Raw genomic sequence first — 16,131 nt, 5'->3', positions numbered from 1 at the left:
TTAACCCATGATTACAGGTGAGTTAGGTACTAATTACATCGAATGAGTCCCTCCCTCCCTCAGGTCCCTTCTTGAATAGCAGCCTCTGATAGGCAAAGCGTCTTTGGCCTATGGGGCTCAGAGAGCCCATGCTGTGTGTTGATGTGGTCATTACTAAGTTGCATACTTCTAAGCAATTTATTTTACTTCTGATATAAGGTAATATAGCACTATATTTTTCTGTCATGTGTTTAATAGAGCAGATTATAAATTCTGAAATATTTATTATATGGTGGAGCAGTGCTTTTGTGATGAAAAGCTATTATTTTCAATATGTTTCTTCTCAGATGTCAATCTCTTTATACTGGTCACTTCCTTTTCTTCAAGCTGACAAACAACATCTAGCTCAGTAAACTTCATTGTCCATGTCCATGTGCAGTAGCTATTTCCAAGTTTTATTCTGTACATATAGTACATTACTTCAGACTGCCCGTTGTGGGTATGGGCCTTCTGCTGAGGTATTGGCATCTGCTTTACCTGTTTGCTCCCTTTCAGTACTTATCATTTAGAGCCAGAGCACACATGCTCACAAACACACAAATATGCAGAAAAAGACACACTCTCATTCAGGCTAACACCACACAGCCTTTTTTTAGGTATAGAATTGAGGCCCTCCTCCCTGTCTGTGGAAGGGCCCCGGCATTCAAACAATACCCAGCCAGTTTAATATTTATTCTGTCTAAGTATGTGTTAGGCTTTGCTCTCATGGTTGTCTGTGTGTATCTGTCTATTTGCTAGTGTGTGTGGTTTTCTGTCTGTCTGAATGTGCTTTGCGTCAGACTGCACTGATGTTGACAACCATATGTAGCCCTCAGATAGGCTTCCCAAATATTCTTGTGCCTGGTATGACCTTTGAAGAGAGAACAGTGTCCACACCCCTAAACCCCATGTTATCAGGCCCAACACTGCCTGTGTGAGCAGACAGACCTTTTATGAAAGCACGATCTCAATGTCAGCAGTCAAGCTTGACCGTTGTGATCAAAGCAGCAAGAATACCCAGAGCAGATCACTAGCTTCGCAATTTTACCACAAATAAAGCACTGTTCATGGAGCCTTTCACTGCCCATATCTACACCTGTAAAATATACAAAGGAAACTGTAGAACTGTGAATTACTTTACTATGTTCAGAAGTAGATCAGAAGTGATGGACTCAAGTGAAAGGCTCTTCAGTCCAGGGATCAGTGCAAGAGCTTGCACACAGAAAGGGCTCTTTTGTGGGCCTTTGGAGCAGCGTAAGGCCTCGGCCAGTGGGTGGGTGGGGGTTGAGACTCAGCCCATGTTTACTCTTGCCTCTCTGGGCCCCTGAGTGCGGTGCTGAGAAACAGCTATTTAGGGATGAGAAGAGGGGTCCTGTAGTCTCAACGTGGCTGCATCTGATTTGACCATATTAGTCTTCCACAGCTTATGGCGTGTGCAGTCCCTTCTTGGGCCACTTTGCTGAGCCAGAGGCCTGGTCCGCATCTCGTCTGGCCGATCCACGCTCTCTCCCTGCAAAGATGAACCTAATGGGAGATGGGGCTTCGGGTGCTTGCAACAAATAGACCTGTTATCACTCAGCACATTACACTGTGCTCACCAAATGGAGGTGCACCCCTCCTAATCATCTATGTGGAGTGTAGTTCAGCGCCTTGCTAAACCTCCGGCAGCAGCAGTAAAAGTTGTCCCAGCCTGTTATTCTAGGTGAGGAAGGGAAGCCACATTTCCTCCCTGTCAGTGCTTCCTTCCTCGTCCAGGTCACCTGATCCATCCTCTACAGGGGGTCTTCAGGGGAAGAGTGAGGGGATGCAGGAGAGGATGGGGGTTCCCTAGGGAGAACAGAGGGAGCCTACTGTAGTCGAACATAGTCTCATTTAAAGCATACACTGTGTGTATGCCCATATCTTGGAACAGGCGTAGATTAATGGCTAGCAGACAAGAAGAATGCTTTCAAATTAGTGCTACTTGGTGAGACTCAGACTATCCCTGGACAGGTGTAAAGAAGCAGAGGTGTGATTGAGTGGTGTTCAGTTCTTTTGGCTGATACGGAGACCACAGAGTGGGTATACTCAGTCTGGATTGCTTGTAAACAATGCGTATTCTACAATCTTATTATTAATTTAATTTGCTGGTTACAATGGTTATACATTCTGTTATGTTCAATACACTGGAACCAGTTTTTGTAATGTTTTTGGGTTTTTTTTGTTTTTTTTCCAATTGGGTCCCCTTTCAAGCAGCAAAGATGTGTATCAGAGCAGAGAAAGGCTTCTATCAGGGGAGGCATGCTTACTGCACAAGCTGACAGCTGGTCTAGGGAGCTGCATTACGATGTTTAATGACTACATATGTCCCCCACACAGAAGCACACACATGCATGCACCAACAACAGGGTGGTCAGCTGCTTGTATTGCCTTGGGTAAGCCTGGGTGTGCTTGGCATTTGTGCAGATTCTGCTTTAGCTTTAGCATTCTTCATCAAAAAGTAGTTCTCTCTCTTTTTCACACTGAATTCAAACTACCACAATTTCTGAATATTTAGTATAACAATGGAACCAATAACTACAAATTTGAGATTACAAAGTATAATATTTCCTCAAAAGATATATATATGTGTGTGTGTGTGTGTGTGTGTGTGTGTGTGTGTGTGTGTGTGTGTGTGTGTGTGTGTGTGTGTGTGTGTGTGTTTATGTAGGGCATAACTGTATTCTGAGGGAACTAGCACAGGTGCCACAGAGGAGAACAGGTCTGAACAGATCAGAGAGAGAAGATGGCCCAGGAGAACAGAGCACAAGATCATACTTATCAGGAACACAACCAGCATACTACGGTGCACCTCCAAATTGTTTCCCCTTCCTGCATGCTAATGCGTCCACCACTGAAGACAGGAAGGGGGACACCTTCGGTAGAATGTAATAATGCAGACAATATTAATCTAGTGCCCAAGGACCACCGGACCTTAATCTTACTGTGTTCTGACTCACAATAAACCTAAGTCTGTAGATTACTAATTACCAAGACAGGAATGATTGGAGCTAAAACAGAATCAAAATGTGGACTGGCTGATTGTCTTAGAGGATTGCACTGGAAGCACCTTGGTAATTAAAATGTATAACTTACATCTTCAGGGACACTGACAGTCTGCACATGACTAGAGGAAAGAGGTTTTTCTCTGTCTGTATATGTTATCTGTATATGTTATCTGGCTGTGGTATGTGCTGTGTCCTAGGTGGGATGGTTCCCGGGATCTTCACGCTGATGAAGCTGTGTAAGTTCTGTGATGTGGAGCCTTCCTCCTGTAATGGGACCGGCATCTGCCAAGCCAACTGCAGCATTACCGCCATCTGCCCAAACTCTGACGAGGTCTGTGTGGCAATCTGGTACGTCACACCTACCCTCATGGGGATTTTGCTTTTCTTCAAGATATTTAGCTAGAACACAACAAAATATTTCTATCATAACAGTTACCAAACATAGCGATTCTTCAGTAAAACAGTTTATTTCTCTCCTATGTGTCATTTTGTTTCTCAGAAATTGCATTAGAATTACCTTTGGCAGGAAAGTCAGGATTTGATGGGTTTATTTTGCTAACATTGATGTGAAAACATTATTAACTATATTTATACTCAGAACGTCCCTCCTTTTATAGTATAATCCCTTGAATATATATCTATATATGTATATGTGTGTGTATATGTGTGTGTGTATGTGTGTGTGTGTTCACGTGTGTGCATGTGTGCGGCGTGCCGCATACGTCCAGGAGGAAAAACGAGGGTAACTACACAGTTGAGACGATGTGTTACCCCCCGTCCAAGCCTGTGTACGGGATGCGTCTGGAGGACTACAATAGCACCACGTGTGAGATGAAGGAGCAGAAGTCAGAGAGCGGTCCTGTATACATTTGCTCCTGCACAGGAGAGGAGTGCAACGAGAACCTGGCCTTCCCTCACAGTGAGTGCCACATCCATCCTCTCATTCCTCCCTGTCTATCCACCTGCCTATCTATCACCTGTCCCAAACCATGATTAGACTTGGAAGTTTGCACTTTGAAAAGCAATAGGTAAATGTGTGTACATACGTGTGTGGATGTTTAGGGGTGGGGAGAGGAGAATGTGACATTTAGTGGTAAACTCAGGAAGGTGGTAAAAGCAAAGCTCTGCTGTGAAATGAGTAGTAACTTGCTTTGTTCTACAGTGTTAGTATAGTATTAGTTCTTATTTGTAGGATGTGCTGACATTAAAGCCTATTGCAACCCAATTTACTACCTCAAATAAAGCCTATATAATGGCATGCTGCAAAACTAAAAACATAGCAAACCACTCTTGGTTGTTAATGTCCTATAAAGATACCATAAGGTGTGTCCATTTTTAGCTAGAATATTTTAGCATTTAGCATGCCATATGAGACCTGAAAAGAGATGTAATACTCCACAGCAACTGTCATCTAGCTAAGCAGGTTTGGACTGTTTGGAACAGAGTACAGTATTGGCTCTTCAGGCACTGTGGAACAGGCAACAGAGAATCTCAGACATGTGGTTTCCTGTCTCTTTAACTCAAAGCAGAGACATCACAACCACACAGCAGTGCTGCTGGGTACAGTGGGCATGCTCTGACTCAGTGTTCCCAGATGTAAACAAGGCTGAGGAGGTACACACACCATTTGAGGCATTTCTAGTACCTTCTTCATATTCTTAAAAGCTACATATAAACATGGAAACATGGAAAGGATAATAGACTTAATCTTAACAGTTCATAGTGCTTTACAGTAACACTGAGCAGTGATAAAATATATTTTTTTAAAAAGTTAAAGTAGTGCATTGAAAGCAGGTGTGTAACAGCAGGAGAATGTGTGTGAGGCTAAATGCTCCTTGGGGTTCACGCATAGGAGAAAGCCTGGCTCCTTCGCTCTGCGAGTACGTGTCACAGGAAGTTCATGTTTACTTACTGGAATGGAGTCAGCATTTATTGGACCAGAAACGCTTGGCATTGCTTTCTCCTGCCAAATATTTTTGTAACATTTAGTGAAACTGTGTGTGGAGTGGACCCTTGACTTCTGCATCATGAAATTAGCAGTGAGTGCCTGAACGCTGGGTGTCAGATCACTGAAGCGTGCCATCAGAGTAAGATAGAGCAGGCTGTTTAACAACAGATGTAACTAGAAAGCAAAATATTATTATAGGGTCAAAAGGAGAAAAAAATAAAGAATGCAGCTGTCATTTTCAGTGACAATGTACATAATTATTAGGCAAGAGTATTTTTGACCATATCATCATTTCCATGCATATTTTCCAACTCCAAGCTGCATAAACTTGAAGGCTTATTGGATTTAAGCATATCAGGTGATGTGTATGTGTAATTAGGGAGGGTGTGGCCTAAGGAGATTGACACCTTATATCAAGGTGTGCGTAATTATTAGGCAGCTTCTTTTCCTCAAGCAAAATTGGCCAAAAAAAGAAATTTATCTGACTCAAAAAAGTCACAAATTGTAAAAAAAAAAAAAAAAAAAAAGTCTTTCAGGTGGATGCAGCACTCTTCAAATTGCTAAGATATTGGGGTGTGATCACAGAACCATCAAACGTTTTGTTGAAAATAGTCAACAGGACTGCAAGAAATTTGTTGAGAAAAAAAAAAAGATGCAAATGAACTGCCAAAGATTTGAGAAGAATCAAACATGAAGTGTACAGGAACCCATTATCCTTCAGTGCTATCATATTCCAGAACTGCAACTTACCTGGAGTCTCCAGAAATACAAGGTGTTCAGTACTCAGAGACATGGCCAAGGTAAGGAAGGTTGAATCCTGACCACCACTGAACAATACACATAAGGTGACATGTCAAGACTGGGCCAAGAAATATATGAAGACAAAGGATTTTTCAAAAGTTTTATGGACTGATGAGATGAAAGTGGCAAAATCAACTCCCAAACCTACTGCCAGTTTTTAGAAGACACTTTCTTCAAGCAACGGTACAAGAAAATGTCTGCATCTTTCAAGAAGACCATGATTTTTATGCAGGACAATGCTCCATCGCGTGCATCGAAGCACTCCACTTCGTGGCTAGCCACTAAAGGCCTTAAAGATGAAAGAATAATGACATGGCCCCCTGCCTCACCTGACCTAAACCCTACTGAGAACTTCTGGGCCCTTCTTAACCGGGAGATTTACGGTGAAGGAAAACAGCACAGCTCTCTGAACAGTGTCTGGGAGGCTGTGGTTGCTGCTGCACAAAGTTGATCGTCAACAGATTAGGAAACTTACAGACTCCATGAATGGAAGACTTATGACTGTTATTGGCTATATTGGTCACTTTTTTTCTTTTTCTTTTTTTTTTTTGAAATATCAAATATTTATTTGTAAATTGAGTTATTATTCTCACCTTAACAGATGAAAAAGAACAAGTGAGATGGGAAAATTTCCATTTTTCATTTAGTTGCATAATAATTCTGCACACTAATAGCCCAATAATCATGCACACACAGATATTCTCCTAAGAAAGCCAAAACCTCATTTTTACTTTCTTAAATATTCAGGTTTGAGGTTTATTAACATTTTGGATTGACCAAGAGCACTTTTGTTCAATAATAAAATGAATCCTCAAAAATACAACTGGCCTAATATTTGTGCACACAGTGTTCTTTTAACTGAGCCCTTGCAATGAAAACAATACATATCCATATATTGTTCTTTCTACAAAAGAAGAACAATAATATAGTGTTAATAATATAAGTGTTATTGCAAGTTTTATTTTTAACTGCCCACATGAATGAAATAAGGCAAGTCTAAGGCAAGTATTTTACATTTATTTTATTGTAAAGGTTGTACAAAGTCAAAAACTAAAATAATTGATTACACTAAAAGGGGAAATGGCTGATATATGTTTTTTCATTGGAAGGGCTCAATTTAGGCACCTTTACTGGCAATGTCACATGACATGAAGAACGCTGGTTGTGCCATTAAAAACTAAAAAAACGTCCCTGATTCTTTATGTTCCCAAATTATTATGACTATAAACTCATTTTTTTTATGTGAGGACAGATGGAGATCACTGAACCATGAGCTTTTGCTACTGTTTTCCCCTTTATAACAATAGCAGCTAGTGAATTAGCACTCCACCAAAGGCACATTTGCTTCTAATAAACAACTCATAAAGCTTGTCAGAGAGAGTATGTTCTGATCTGCAATGTCTGGTACATGTTTTTTTTTCTGTTTTTGAAGTTGCTAACATGACCTTCTCAGTAGGAAGAGTGACAAATGTAATCTGGAATGCAGCAACTCTCTTGACTGCTGGAAGCATCACACGCCTGTCGCAGCTACACACACACATAGCGAGGTTCACACTCATCTTATGCAGCTTGTTAGTACATGCAGCCTCATTCACAGTCTGCTGTTGTAAAATAGGCTGTAAAAATGTTTTTTTTACATTAACTGATACTGTGTGGAGTGGACCCTGGACTTTTGCATCATTAAAATAGCAGCAAGTGCCTGAAAGCTGGGTGTCAGCTTTAGTGATCACTAAACACTACTATCAGAGTAAGACAGAGTAAGATGCAACTAGAAAACAAAAGATTACAATAGGGTCAAAAGGAGAAAAGAAAAATAAAGAATCACATCACTTTTTTCTTTTCCCCCCCCCCCCACATTCAGTAAAATCTAGGCAACATTGAACTAATAGAATAGTACACCAATAGCAATTTTATCATTTTCTACATTACCCAAGTGGTTAGAGGGGCCCCAGCTAATACTTATAACAGGTTTCTTCATGCTGACCTCAGTGAATATGCTCATCGCTATGTCCGGTTGTATTGCGTTGGGCTGTTTATTGGAGGCATCTGTTGGGTGTTTCAGGAATAGGAATAGGAACACTTAATGTGTCATTTGTGCTAACTCTCAAAGTCTGAAAGGCTGGGTTGGTCATGCTCATGTGACCCTTTATCACTGGTTATTCTGATTTAGAGAAGCAAAGCCAGACAAATCTTTGGGCAGCATCTGACATGTCTGCTCTGTATGAATTTTTCTTTCTTCCGCCACACTGTGGAATGCAGGCCTCTAGTCATCGAGCAGATGTGCTAAAGAGAGCACTGAGTCACTGTCAGCCACAGAGCAGCAAAAATGATGGGGGCAGGGTTGACTCTTGCAAAAAATAAGAAGTAAACACATTTATGGCAGTATTCATGCTGTGAAACATAATGGTAACCATAATAAACCAATAACGGTGACCCTAACACTACCATCCATGTTACCAATTCCAGTCTTGAAGAAAGAACCTGAATGATATCAATGCCATCTCGTTATCTGTCTGATATATATATATATATATATTCACTGTAATTTACCAAAATATCATTTAAATGCACAGAGTTTGTGTTAGTCAGACCTCTGTAAGAATTTGCAGGAAAGTGCAGTCAGGATGTATGGCTTCTGTCAGAGCAAGTGGCCAGACTCACTGTGCAGCCCTGCTGAGTTGGGGCTCCCACCACGAAATGTAATCATTTATCTGTGTTTTACTGTTTTACTGTATAAACTCATAGCCATTCAGAGACAAAAAGGTTTTTTTTCCACTTTAGGGTGTGGAATTTCCAATACTCCAAAACCTAACCATATTTTGAAAATGAAGTTGCTTAGCAGTTATCCATTTGCCTACCTAGTTTGAAAATGAAAACATGTTTAGATTATTTAGTTTTAATGAGAAAACATTAAATCATTATAAATTCTTTAAATTGTATTACTCAGGAAACACTGAAAATGTTGAAGCAATTAGTCTCTGTTGGCCTAACCAGTGAGTCAGGAGCTTTAGGAAACATAAGCTTCTTTGGCTGGTATGAAGAGTTTAGCACAAACACATGCATGCACACAAACGCACAGCAATGTATTACCCAAGGAAAAGAGGCTTGTGGCAGATATTCGCCTGTGTTAGCTTTTTGCTCACCTTACTCCTGTGTAAGTGTGATGTGGTTTAATCTGATTTGATCCCACTGTTCACCACAGTGTGACTTACACATTTTGGTTAAAAAAGTGGCATGATTTCAGAATTACTTTGGTGGTTTGTCAAAAGGTTTTTGACTCTGTGTTTGAAAAAAAAAAAGTTTTCACTACAGCAAATAGAAATCTGTACATTTCAGTCTGCCTTGTGTTTTCTTTGTTTTGCTGTCTTTGCCAGCATGCCCCAAGGCTTCCTTTTTATTGCCATTTTAAATGTTCCAGAACTAGGTATCTGTTTTAGAGTGTTTTATGTCTGGGTCTTAATGGTAGTGCTTTGTGTGTGTGTGTGTGTGTGTGTGTGTGTGTGTGTGTGTGTGTGTGTGTGTGTGTGTGTGTGTGTGTGTGAGAGAGAGAGAGAGAGAGAGAGAGAGAGAGAGAGAGAGAGAGAGAGAGAGAGAGAGAGAGAGAGAGAGAGAAAAAATGCTAAGACATGCTAAGCTTTCACTCCACACACTGCCCTGATAGCTGACAGTAGTCTGCCTGCACTTCAAGACATAAACCCACCATGCTTGGGGTGCAATGCCAAACCCCAGTCTGGCAGACAGACAGAGTAGCATGGTAAATTTCCCTGAAGGACAGAGGAGGTTCCCCAGAACAGTTTCACTGTGTAACCCATTTCATCAGGCTTCCCTCAGGCACCCAAACAGAAGTCATATTTGTGAAGATTCATCATCCTAAACAGTTTCTGAATATCTCAGCTCTGTGCTCTCCTTTGTTTACCATCAAACACGCTGTACCTGGAGAGGTTAATACTGAACCTGTAGGTGATTTATTGTCGGTAGTTACTAATGGCAAACATTGCATTATAAGGGATTTTCTGGCATTAAATAAGGTGCCTGTGGAGACTGACTGCTTTCCTGTTTCCCCAGCTATAGGACCAGGTGCCATTGAGAACCAGGTGGTGTCTGTGATCCTGGTCAGTCTGCTGCCTCTGCTTGTCTTGGCTGTGCTGGTCGTCGCCTCCTTTTACTGGTATCGAATCCAGCAACGGCGCAAACTCAGCGAGTGGGAGACGAAGAAGCCGCTGAAGCGCAAAGGTCCCAAAGGCCCTCTGGACTGCAGTGATGCTTGCGCTATCATGATGGACGACGACCGCTCTGACAGCAGCTCCACGCACGCCAACAGCCTGAACCACAACACAGAGCCGCTGCCCCTTGAACTGGACCTGCAGGTGGGCAAGGGCCGATTTGCTGAGGTCTACAAGGCCAAGCTGAGGCAGAGCTCCTCTGAGCAGTTCGAAACAGTAGCTGTGAAGATCTTCCCCTACGAGGAGTATGCTTCCTGGAAGAACGAGAAAGACATCTTCTCCGACATCGACCTGAAACATGAGAACGTGCTACACTTCTTGACGGCGGAAGACAGGAAGTCTGAGAAGCAGTACTGGCTAATCACAGCCTACCACCCACGTGGCAACCTGCAGGAGTATCTCACTTGCCACCTCATCAGCTGGGAGGACCTGCAGCGGTTGGGCGGCTCACTGGCCCAGGGCGTGGCCCACCTGCACAGTGACCACACGCCTTGTGGGAGGCCCAAAGTGCCCATTGTCCACCGAGATCTCAAGAGCTCCAACATTCTGGTGAAGAGCGACTTTACCTGCTGCCTGTGTGATTTCGGCCTGGGCCTGCGTCTGGACAACTCACTGTCCGTGGATGACCTCGCTAACAGCGGACAAGTAAGTCCCTCAATTCATCCTCGGGGCTCACAAAAGAGCACCAGATCTGGTAACAAGGGGATAGTCAATATGATTTGGAATGCTCGCATATATTGAACTTCAGTTTCAGCTACTGGAACAGCTCTTTAGCTGCTATAAGATAACCTTCTGCATCTTTAGTCTCACTCTTCTACACTGTCATTCCTGATAGGGCTGGTTTTTGATGCACTGCCATGCTGCCTAGATAGAGCAGACCTGTCTGCTGATTGTGTGATTGTGTGGGTTAGGGTAGGGCTGTGTTTTTACATGCAGGGAAAGTCCCTTCAGGCATTACTTAGGCTCCATGCAAGTGTGACCTTTGTTCTTCATGTATGCCCTGATTGATGATTCACAGACTGAAAATGCGAAGACCAGAGGTGTTGAAGAAATGAGTTATCAACTATATAATACAGCTAGCTGGCCTTGTCTGAAATCTCACATTTCATAATTTTATTGGTATTTCTTTATTATGCACTTTGGTTTTGAACTTTTGAACTTTTCTTTTGCACATCAAAATATTTAAAGACACTGAGCTGCTGGCCTCACCAAAGCACTCAAACAGTAGCGTTATGCACACAAAAGGGCTGGTACTTTAGAGGGTCAGCGATAAGATAGCCTAGCGTCTCCAGACTAGACATCCAAGCATCTGTATCTTAAATTTCCTTGCGATAACTCTTGAAGCCTACTATCAAGATCAAAGCCTACACAGAGTGTAGACTACAAACAAAAGGGCGTGTGATGACCTGTCTTCTTTTTACAGGTTGGAACAGCCAGGTATATGGCCCCAGAAGTACTTGAGTCGAGAATCAACCTGGAGAACATTGAGTCATTCAAGCAGACAGACGTCTACTCCATGGCTCTAGTGCTATGGGAAATGACCTCCAGGTGTAATGCCATTGGAGGTGAGTTCAGCCACAACACCTGACCAGAAGAACAACAGAATAGCAAGACAGTACCAAACACATAGACATAATGCAATTTGGGGCATTTTGCAGAGAAAAAAAAACCTTGTGTGACCACAGCCTTGTGCCAATATCTCCAGTAACCCCAAAAGAATAGAGCTCTATTTCCATGGAGTAAGTGACTTCCCCTCGAGGTGAAATAGGATTAAAATAGGGTCGCTATTTTGCTGTGGTATTTTTGTTTTGCCAGTGCTGCCAGGCCTACGACTCTAAGCTGTGTGTGGAAAGCCCGATGCTTTTCTATTGCATACACATATCTGAGCAACTTGCTGTTTCCTGTTATTCTGAGGCCTCTCAGTAGAACAGTGATATCACTGCAGCTCGCTCTGCTTCTGGAATGGGTGGAATGTGTAGAACGTGAGATGGACCATCAGTGTTCTTGTCCTTCTTTGGTCAGGTGAGAATCGAGATGGGTTTATGTTTCTTGTGGGTCCGAGTATATAAATGTTTGTGTGCGCATGTGTGTTCATGGTCCACTTTAAAAGGATTTTGGATTGGATTTTTGTCAGCTGGTTTTTACTTTCGCATGTCAAAACGTATGTGCGGAAAATGAGGCAGCGGCTGAAACGAGAGCAGAAAGATACTGTGTAAGACATTCTGACTCCTCGGTAGTGCACGGTATGCTCCATGTGGAAGCCAGTCGCTCCCGGGAGCTCAGCTGGTATTCAAACACTCAGGCCATAGTACTCACAGGGCAGGGCTCCTGTGTGGCTGTCAGGTGTTTTAATGGGCCATTGCAAGCGCATACACGCATGGTGACAAGCACACCGGTCCGGTGTCCATTTATTTTACCCACATGTCCCTGCCTCCCCCCCTCTGATTGAGAATGACAGCAGGGGCCTAGCTAATATGGGCTTATCTGCAGAGTTTGAGACATTTCCAGCCAGACAGACTGTAACATTCTAACCCAGTGTGTGTGGGGGGGGGGTGCAGACAGAGTCTGGCTCTTGGCCTCAAAGTGGCTCACTGGCCCTGGCTGTCCCTGGCAGGAGACACAGACAGTGCAGGCCATGAGGGCGGGATGGAAACCTGTGGCTAGTTTATTGTACTCTGGCCCGCTGTGTTGTTGTTAACGTGTCCTGAATTAGCATGGGGTGCGGCCCTGGCTGGAGCACTAAGAAGCAAAGTGCTGAGAGGCAGCCAGCCTGAGAAACACCCCCGCCAACTCTGCTCCTCCTTCCCCAGAGGAGCGAGGAGTGGGGAGGGGTTGGGCAGAGCAGCTGGTTGGCAGGTGGCAGAACCCCATACAGCCAGGTCATCCATCACCACGGGTTTCAGATTCACTGCAGTTTTCTCAGACCTCTCGCACACATTCAAATATCTCAATGTACTTATATGCACACACACACACCTCATCCCAAAACTGCCCTTCTAAACTCCTAGACATTGTTTGCCTCCCACTCCCCACACCGCTTAACCAGGTCAGAACCCCCTACTTCTGTATCCTGACTGGATGCCACACTCTCGGATAGACTTATTTTTCATCCAGCCTTTTCTAGACATGTCAGGCAAGTAGGCCTGTGAAGGTTTCAGACCAATAATCTGAAAGGGAAGAGGCGTTACAAAGTGCTTCCTCACCTCACTCCGCCAGAGTAGACCAACCGGGCCTCGAGAGAGAGGACTCAGTCGGTGGGACATCTGTTCCCAAAACCACGGCATTCCACACATAGCGAGTTCGTTCACATCACTCAGGCCACAGCCCTCAGAGCAGAGACATGGGCAGGAACAGAGACAGGAAAGAATGAAGGGGTTCTCTTACACTAGCACTTCGTTGTACTGTGAAGCAAAGCTATCACCTTGTGTACTGTATGGCAGGCAGTTTAGCATGTGGGTGTCATATTCTTCCATTTTACTTTGCCCAGTGTATGTCCAGAGCATAGGCAGAGTGGCAGAAATAGTGCATGTGGTGGGAGTATTGTGTTTTAGAGCTGAAACAAGGGAAGTCCACTTGTCAAAAACAGGATGTGTCCGCTTGTGGAGTCAGCTACTCTGTAGGGGCCCAATCACAGCCCGGCACTTCCTGTCCCGGACTCCATGCTGGCCTAGCCTCTTCCTGTGGGCCTGTACACCAGGGCAGAACCACATAATACACTCTCCCATCAAGAACACCCTCTCCAAAGTAAACTCACTCATCCACTTACATTTGTGGGAATGGCTTTTATGTTGGCCAGTATTATAATAGAAGACATATTCTGCTGTTCAGTGAAAGCCTCTTGTTATGTTGCAGATTTTTTAGTCTAGCATGCTCTGTGTGTTTGTGTGTGTGTGTGTGTGTGTGTGTGTGTGTGTGTGGACTGGAAAGTGTTACAGGACATGGGCTTTGCAGCTGCTGTGAGCTCCATTTTATGGGGAAATTACCCTAGAGCACTGTTGTTCACTGTGGTTCACTGTTGTTCTCTGGCACAGTCCAGTCATTAGCCCATATTTCCCCCAATTTGTTTTCATAAGGAAAACAAACAACACACCATCATAACTTCATATTATTTGTTGCTTCTCTGAAGGAGTAACTGACTGCCTTAGTGCTCCACAGCGTTTGTTGTTTGATTATGCATACTAAAGGTAGGTGATGGAACAGACCGAATATTATTTCCAAAGGAGCTCCTTCCAACATCACTGTCTCTTAAAATCAAGTGTCTCTCCATAATGTGTCTGATCTTGAAATGTTTTTTTTTTTCTTTTAGACTTACACTCTAAGTGGTTCTTTATATGTATTACAGAGGTGAAAGACTATGAACCTCCATTTGGCTCTAAAGTGCGAGAGCACCCCTGTGTGGAGAGCATGAAGGACAACGTTCTTCGAGACAGAGGCCGGCCTGAGATCCCCAGTGGCTGGATGAAGCACCCGGTAAGAGAGCAGGGAGATTTTCAAACAACAGCCCCATTAGATCTGAATTCGATTCTACTCATGGCACAACAGCCTCATACCGTGACGTGAAGTTAAAAGAGTCAAGCAAGCCTGTCAGTTGTTACAGGGAAACATTAGGGGAAAACTGTTAATAATATAATCAGTGGCTAACATTAGAAATGAATGTCAGTTGCTAAGGATGCTAATAATAAACTGATCATGAACCAAATGTTCATGCTGTCGGTTAGAACTCTTGGTAGAAATCTACCATGAAAAACTAACAAAAAAAAGGAACTGTGCAGATTTCTTCTTTTTGCACTACACTAGTTAGTGTCCCCATTCTAAGTACATACAAACTACAGGTGAGTAGTGCGTATGTACCTAGTCCCACACTCCATGAGCAGAGTGAGGATTAGCAGTAAACCGGGCATGCGCCCCTCCACCTCTCTCCATGTCCTGTAGGGTGTGGCCCTTGTGTGTGCCACCATCAGTGAGTGCTGGGACCATGACCCCGAGGCACGGCTAACGGCGCAGTGCGTGGTTGAGCGCTTCAGGGAGATGGATGATGAGCTGGACAAGCTATCCACACGCAGCAGCTCTGAGGAAAAGATTCCAGAAGACTGCTCCGTGAGTGTGAGTGATGACAAGTGAGAAAGGGTGTGCGAGTATGAGAACGAGAGAGGGAGAGGGCTAGAGCTTCCCCAGCTATGACTCTGGACTGAGAGAGTGCTCCACTGTGCCTCTCTGCACCACTGACTGGTGTCCAGCTGTGTTCATCTATGTTCACCTCATGTGATTCCCTCCAAACAGTGGAAACTGGAAGTGTGGATACATACAGTATGTTACTCTGTCTGTGTGTGTGTGTTTTGATGGGTGTGTATCAAGGCCATGAGGTGAGGGCCATGGGAAAATAAAGTTTTCCTAAAGATTTACATGTCTCTCATAACCAAAGAGTTTAATGCACTTTATCAGATTGCTATGCATAGCTAACAGAAAACAAGCACTAGTGAGAGGAGTAGATGGATGGTATGTCCACTCCTAACAGCTCACCAGGAGCCAGATGGAAACAGGAACCTGGTGTTCCTAATGCCAAGGGTTCTGAGCAATTCTTCACGTAAGCAGGTATTCAAAACAGATTATATTACATGTACATATTGATTCAGCACTGTTTTTTTATCAAAAAGTGTGTGTGTGCGTGTGTATGCGCGTGTGTAAATGTGTGCAAGCATGTTTGACACCATCTGTATGAATGAGAGGTATGTATTGTTTTAACAAATACTTATATATATTTTACATGTTTGCCAAAGAAGAATGCACAGTGTATATAATGGTGTTGGGTGAGAAAATCTGATCATACCATTATAAAACTGAAAAAGGGACTAGAACCCTAATATCCTGTGTAAAAGACAGACAGTATTTTTGGTAAAGCATTTCCAAAGGTATAATTGTATACATAATCAGAAAAACAAAAGAAAATTGTGCCTTTCTGTTTTTTATGTAAAATATTGTAAATTTTTAATGATTAAATACATGTATGTACAGTATTTACTCTAATAATGTCTGGATGTGTTTTATTTCTGAGAGATTTGATGCATTTCATGTTCTGATCTCTTCAGTCTTGCACACAACATTTTTCATCCATTTT

The 16,131-nt window shown here is 43.1% G+C and overlaps 1 protein-coding gene across 3 annotated transcripts in view; it reads left to right on the top strand.

Annotated features, from left to right (window-relative positions):
- tgfbr2b (transforming growth factor beta receptor 2b) overlaps positions 1-16,043 on the top strand; it is a 16,968-nt gene extending 925 nt beyond the window's left edge. The window contains exons 2-8 of one of the 3 annotated variants that reach the window (XM_027019276.3): positions 2,708-2,842; positions 3,242-3,392; positions 3,773-3,963; positions 9,859-10,661; positions 11,440-11,581; positions 14,359-14,486; positions 14,949-16,043. In XM_027019276.3, coding sequence (XP_026875077.2) covers positions 2,708-2,842; positions 3,242-3,392; positions 3,773-3,963; positions 9,859-10,661; positions 11,440-11,581; positions 14,359-14,486; positions 14,949-15,137 — 1,739 coding nt within the window. In that variant the 3' untranslated portion in view covers positions 15,138-16,043. The other 2 variants (XM_081696643.1, XM_027019278.3) reach the window with 2 other exon arrangements.
- The last annotated feature ends 88 nt before the right edge of the window (positions 16,044-16,131 follow it).

This window comes from Electrophorus electricus, chromosome 14 (assembly GCF_041902795.1).
Source record: "Electrophorus electricus isolate QZ-2024a chromosome 14, ASM4190279v1, whole genome shotgun sequence".
Classification (NCBI taxonomy): domain Eukaryota; kingdom Metazoa; phylum Chordata; class Actinopteri; order Gymnotiformes; family Gymnotidae; genus Electrophorus; species Electrophorus electricus.
This window is presented reverse-complemented; position numbering and strand designations above follow the sequence as displayed.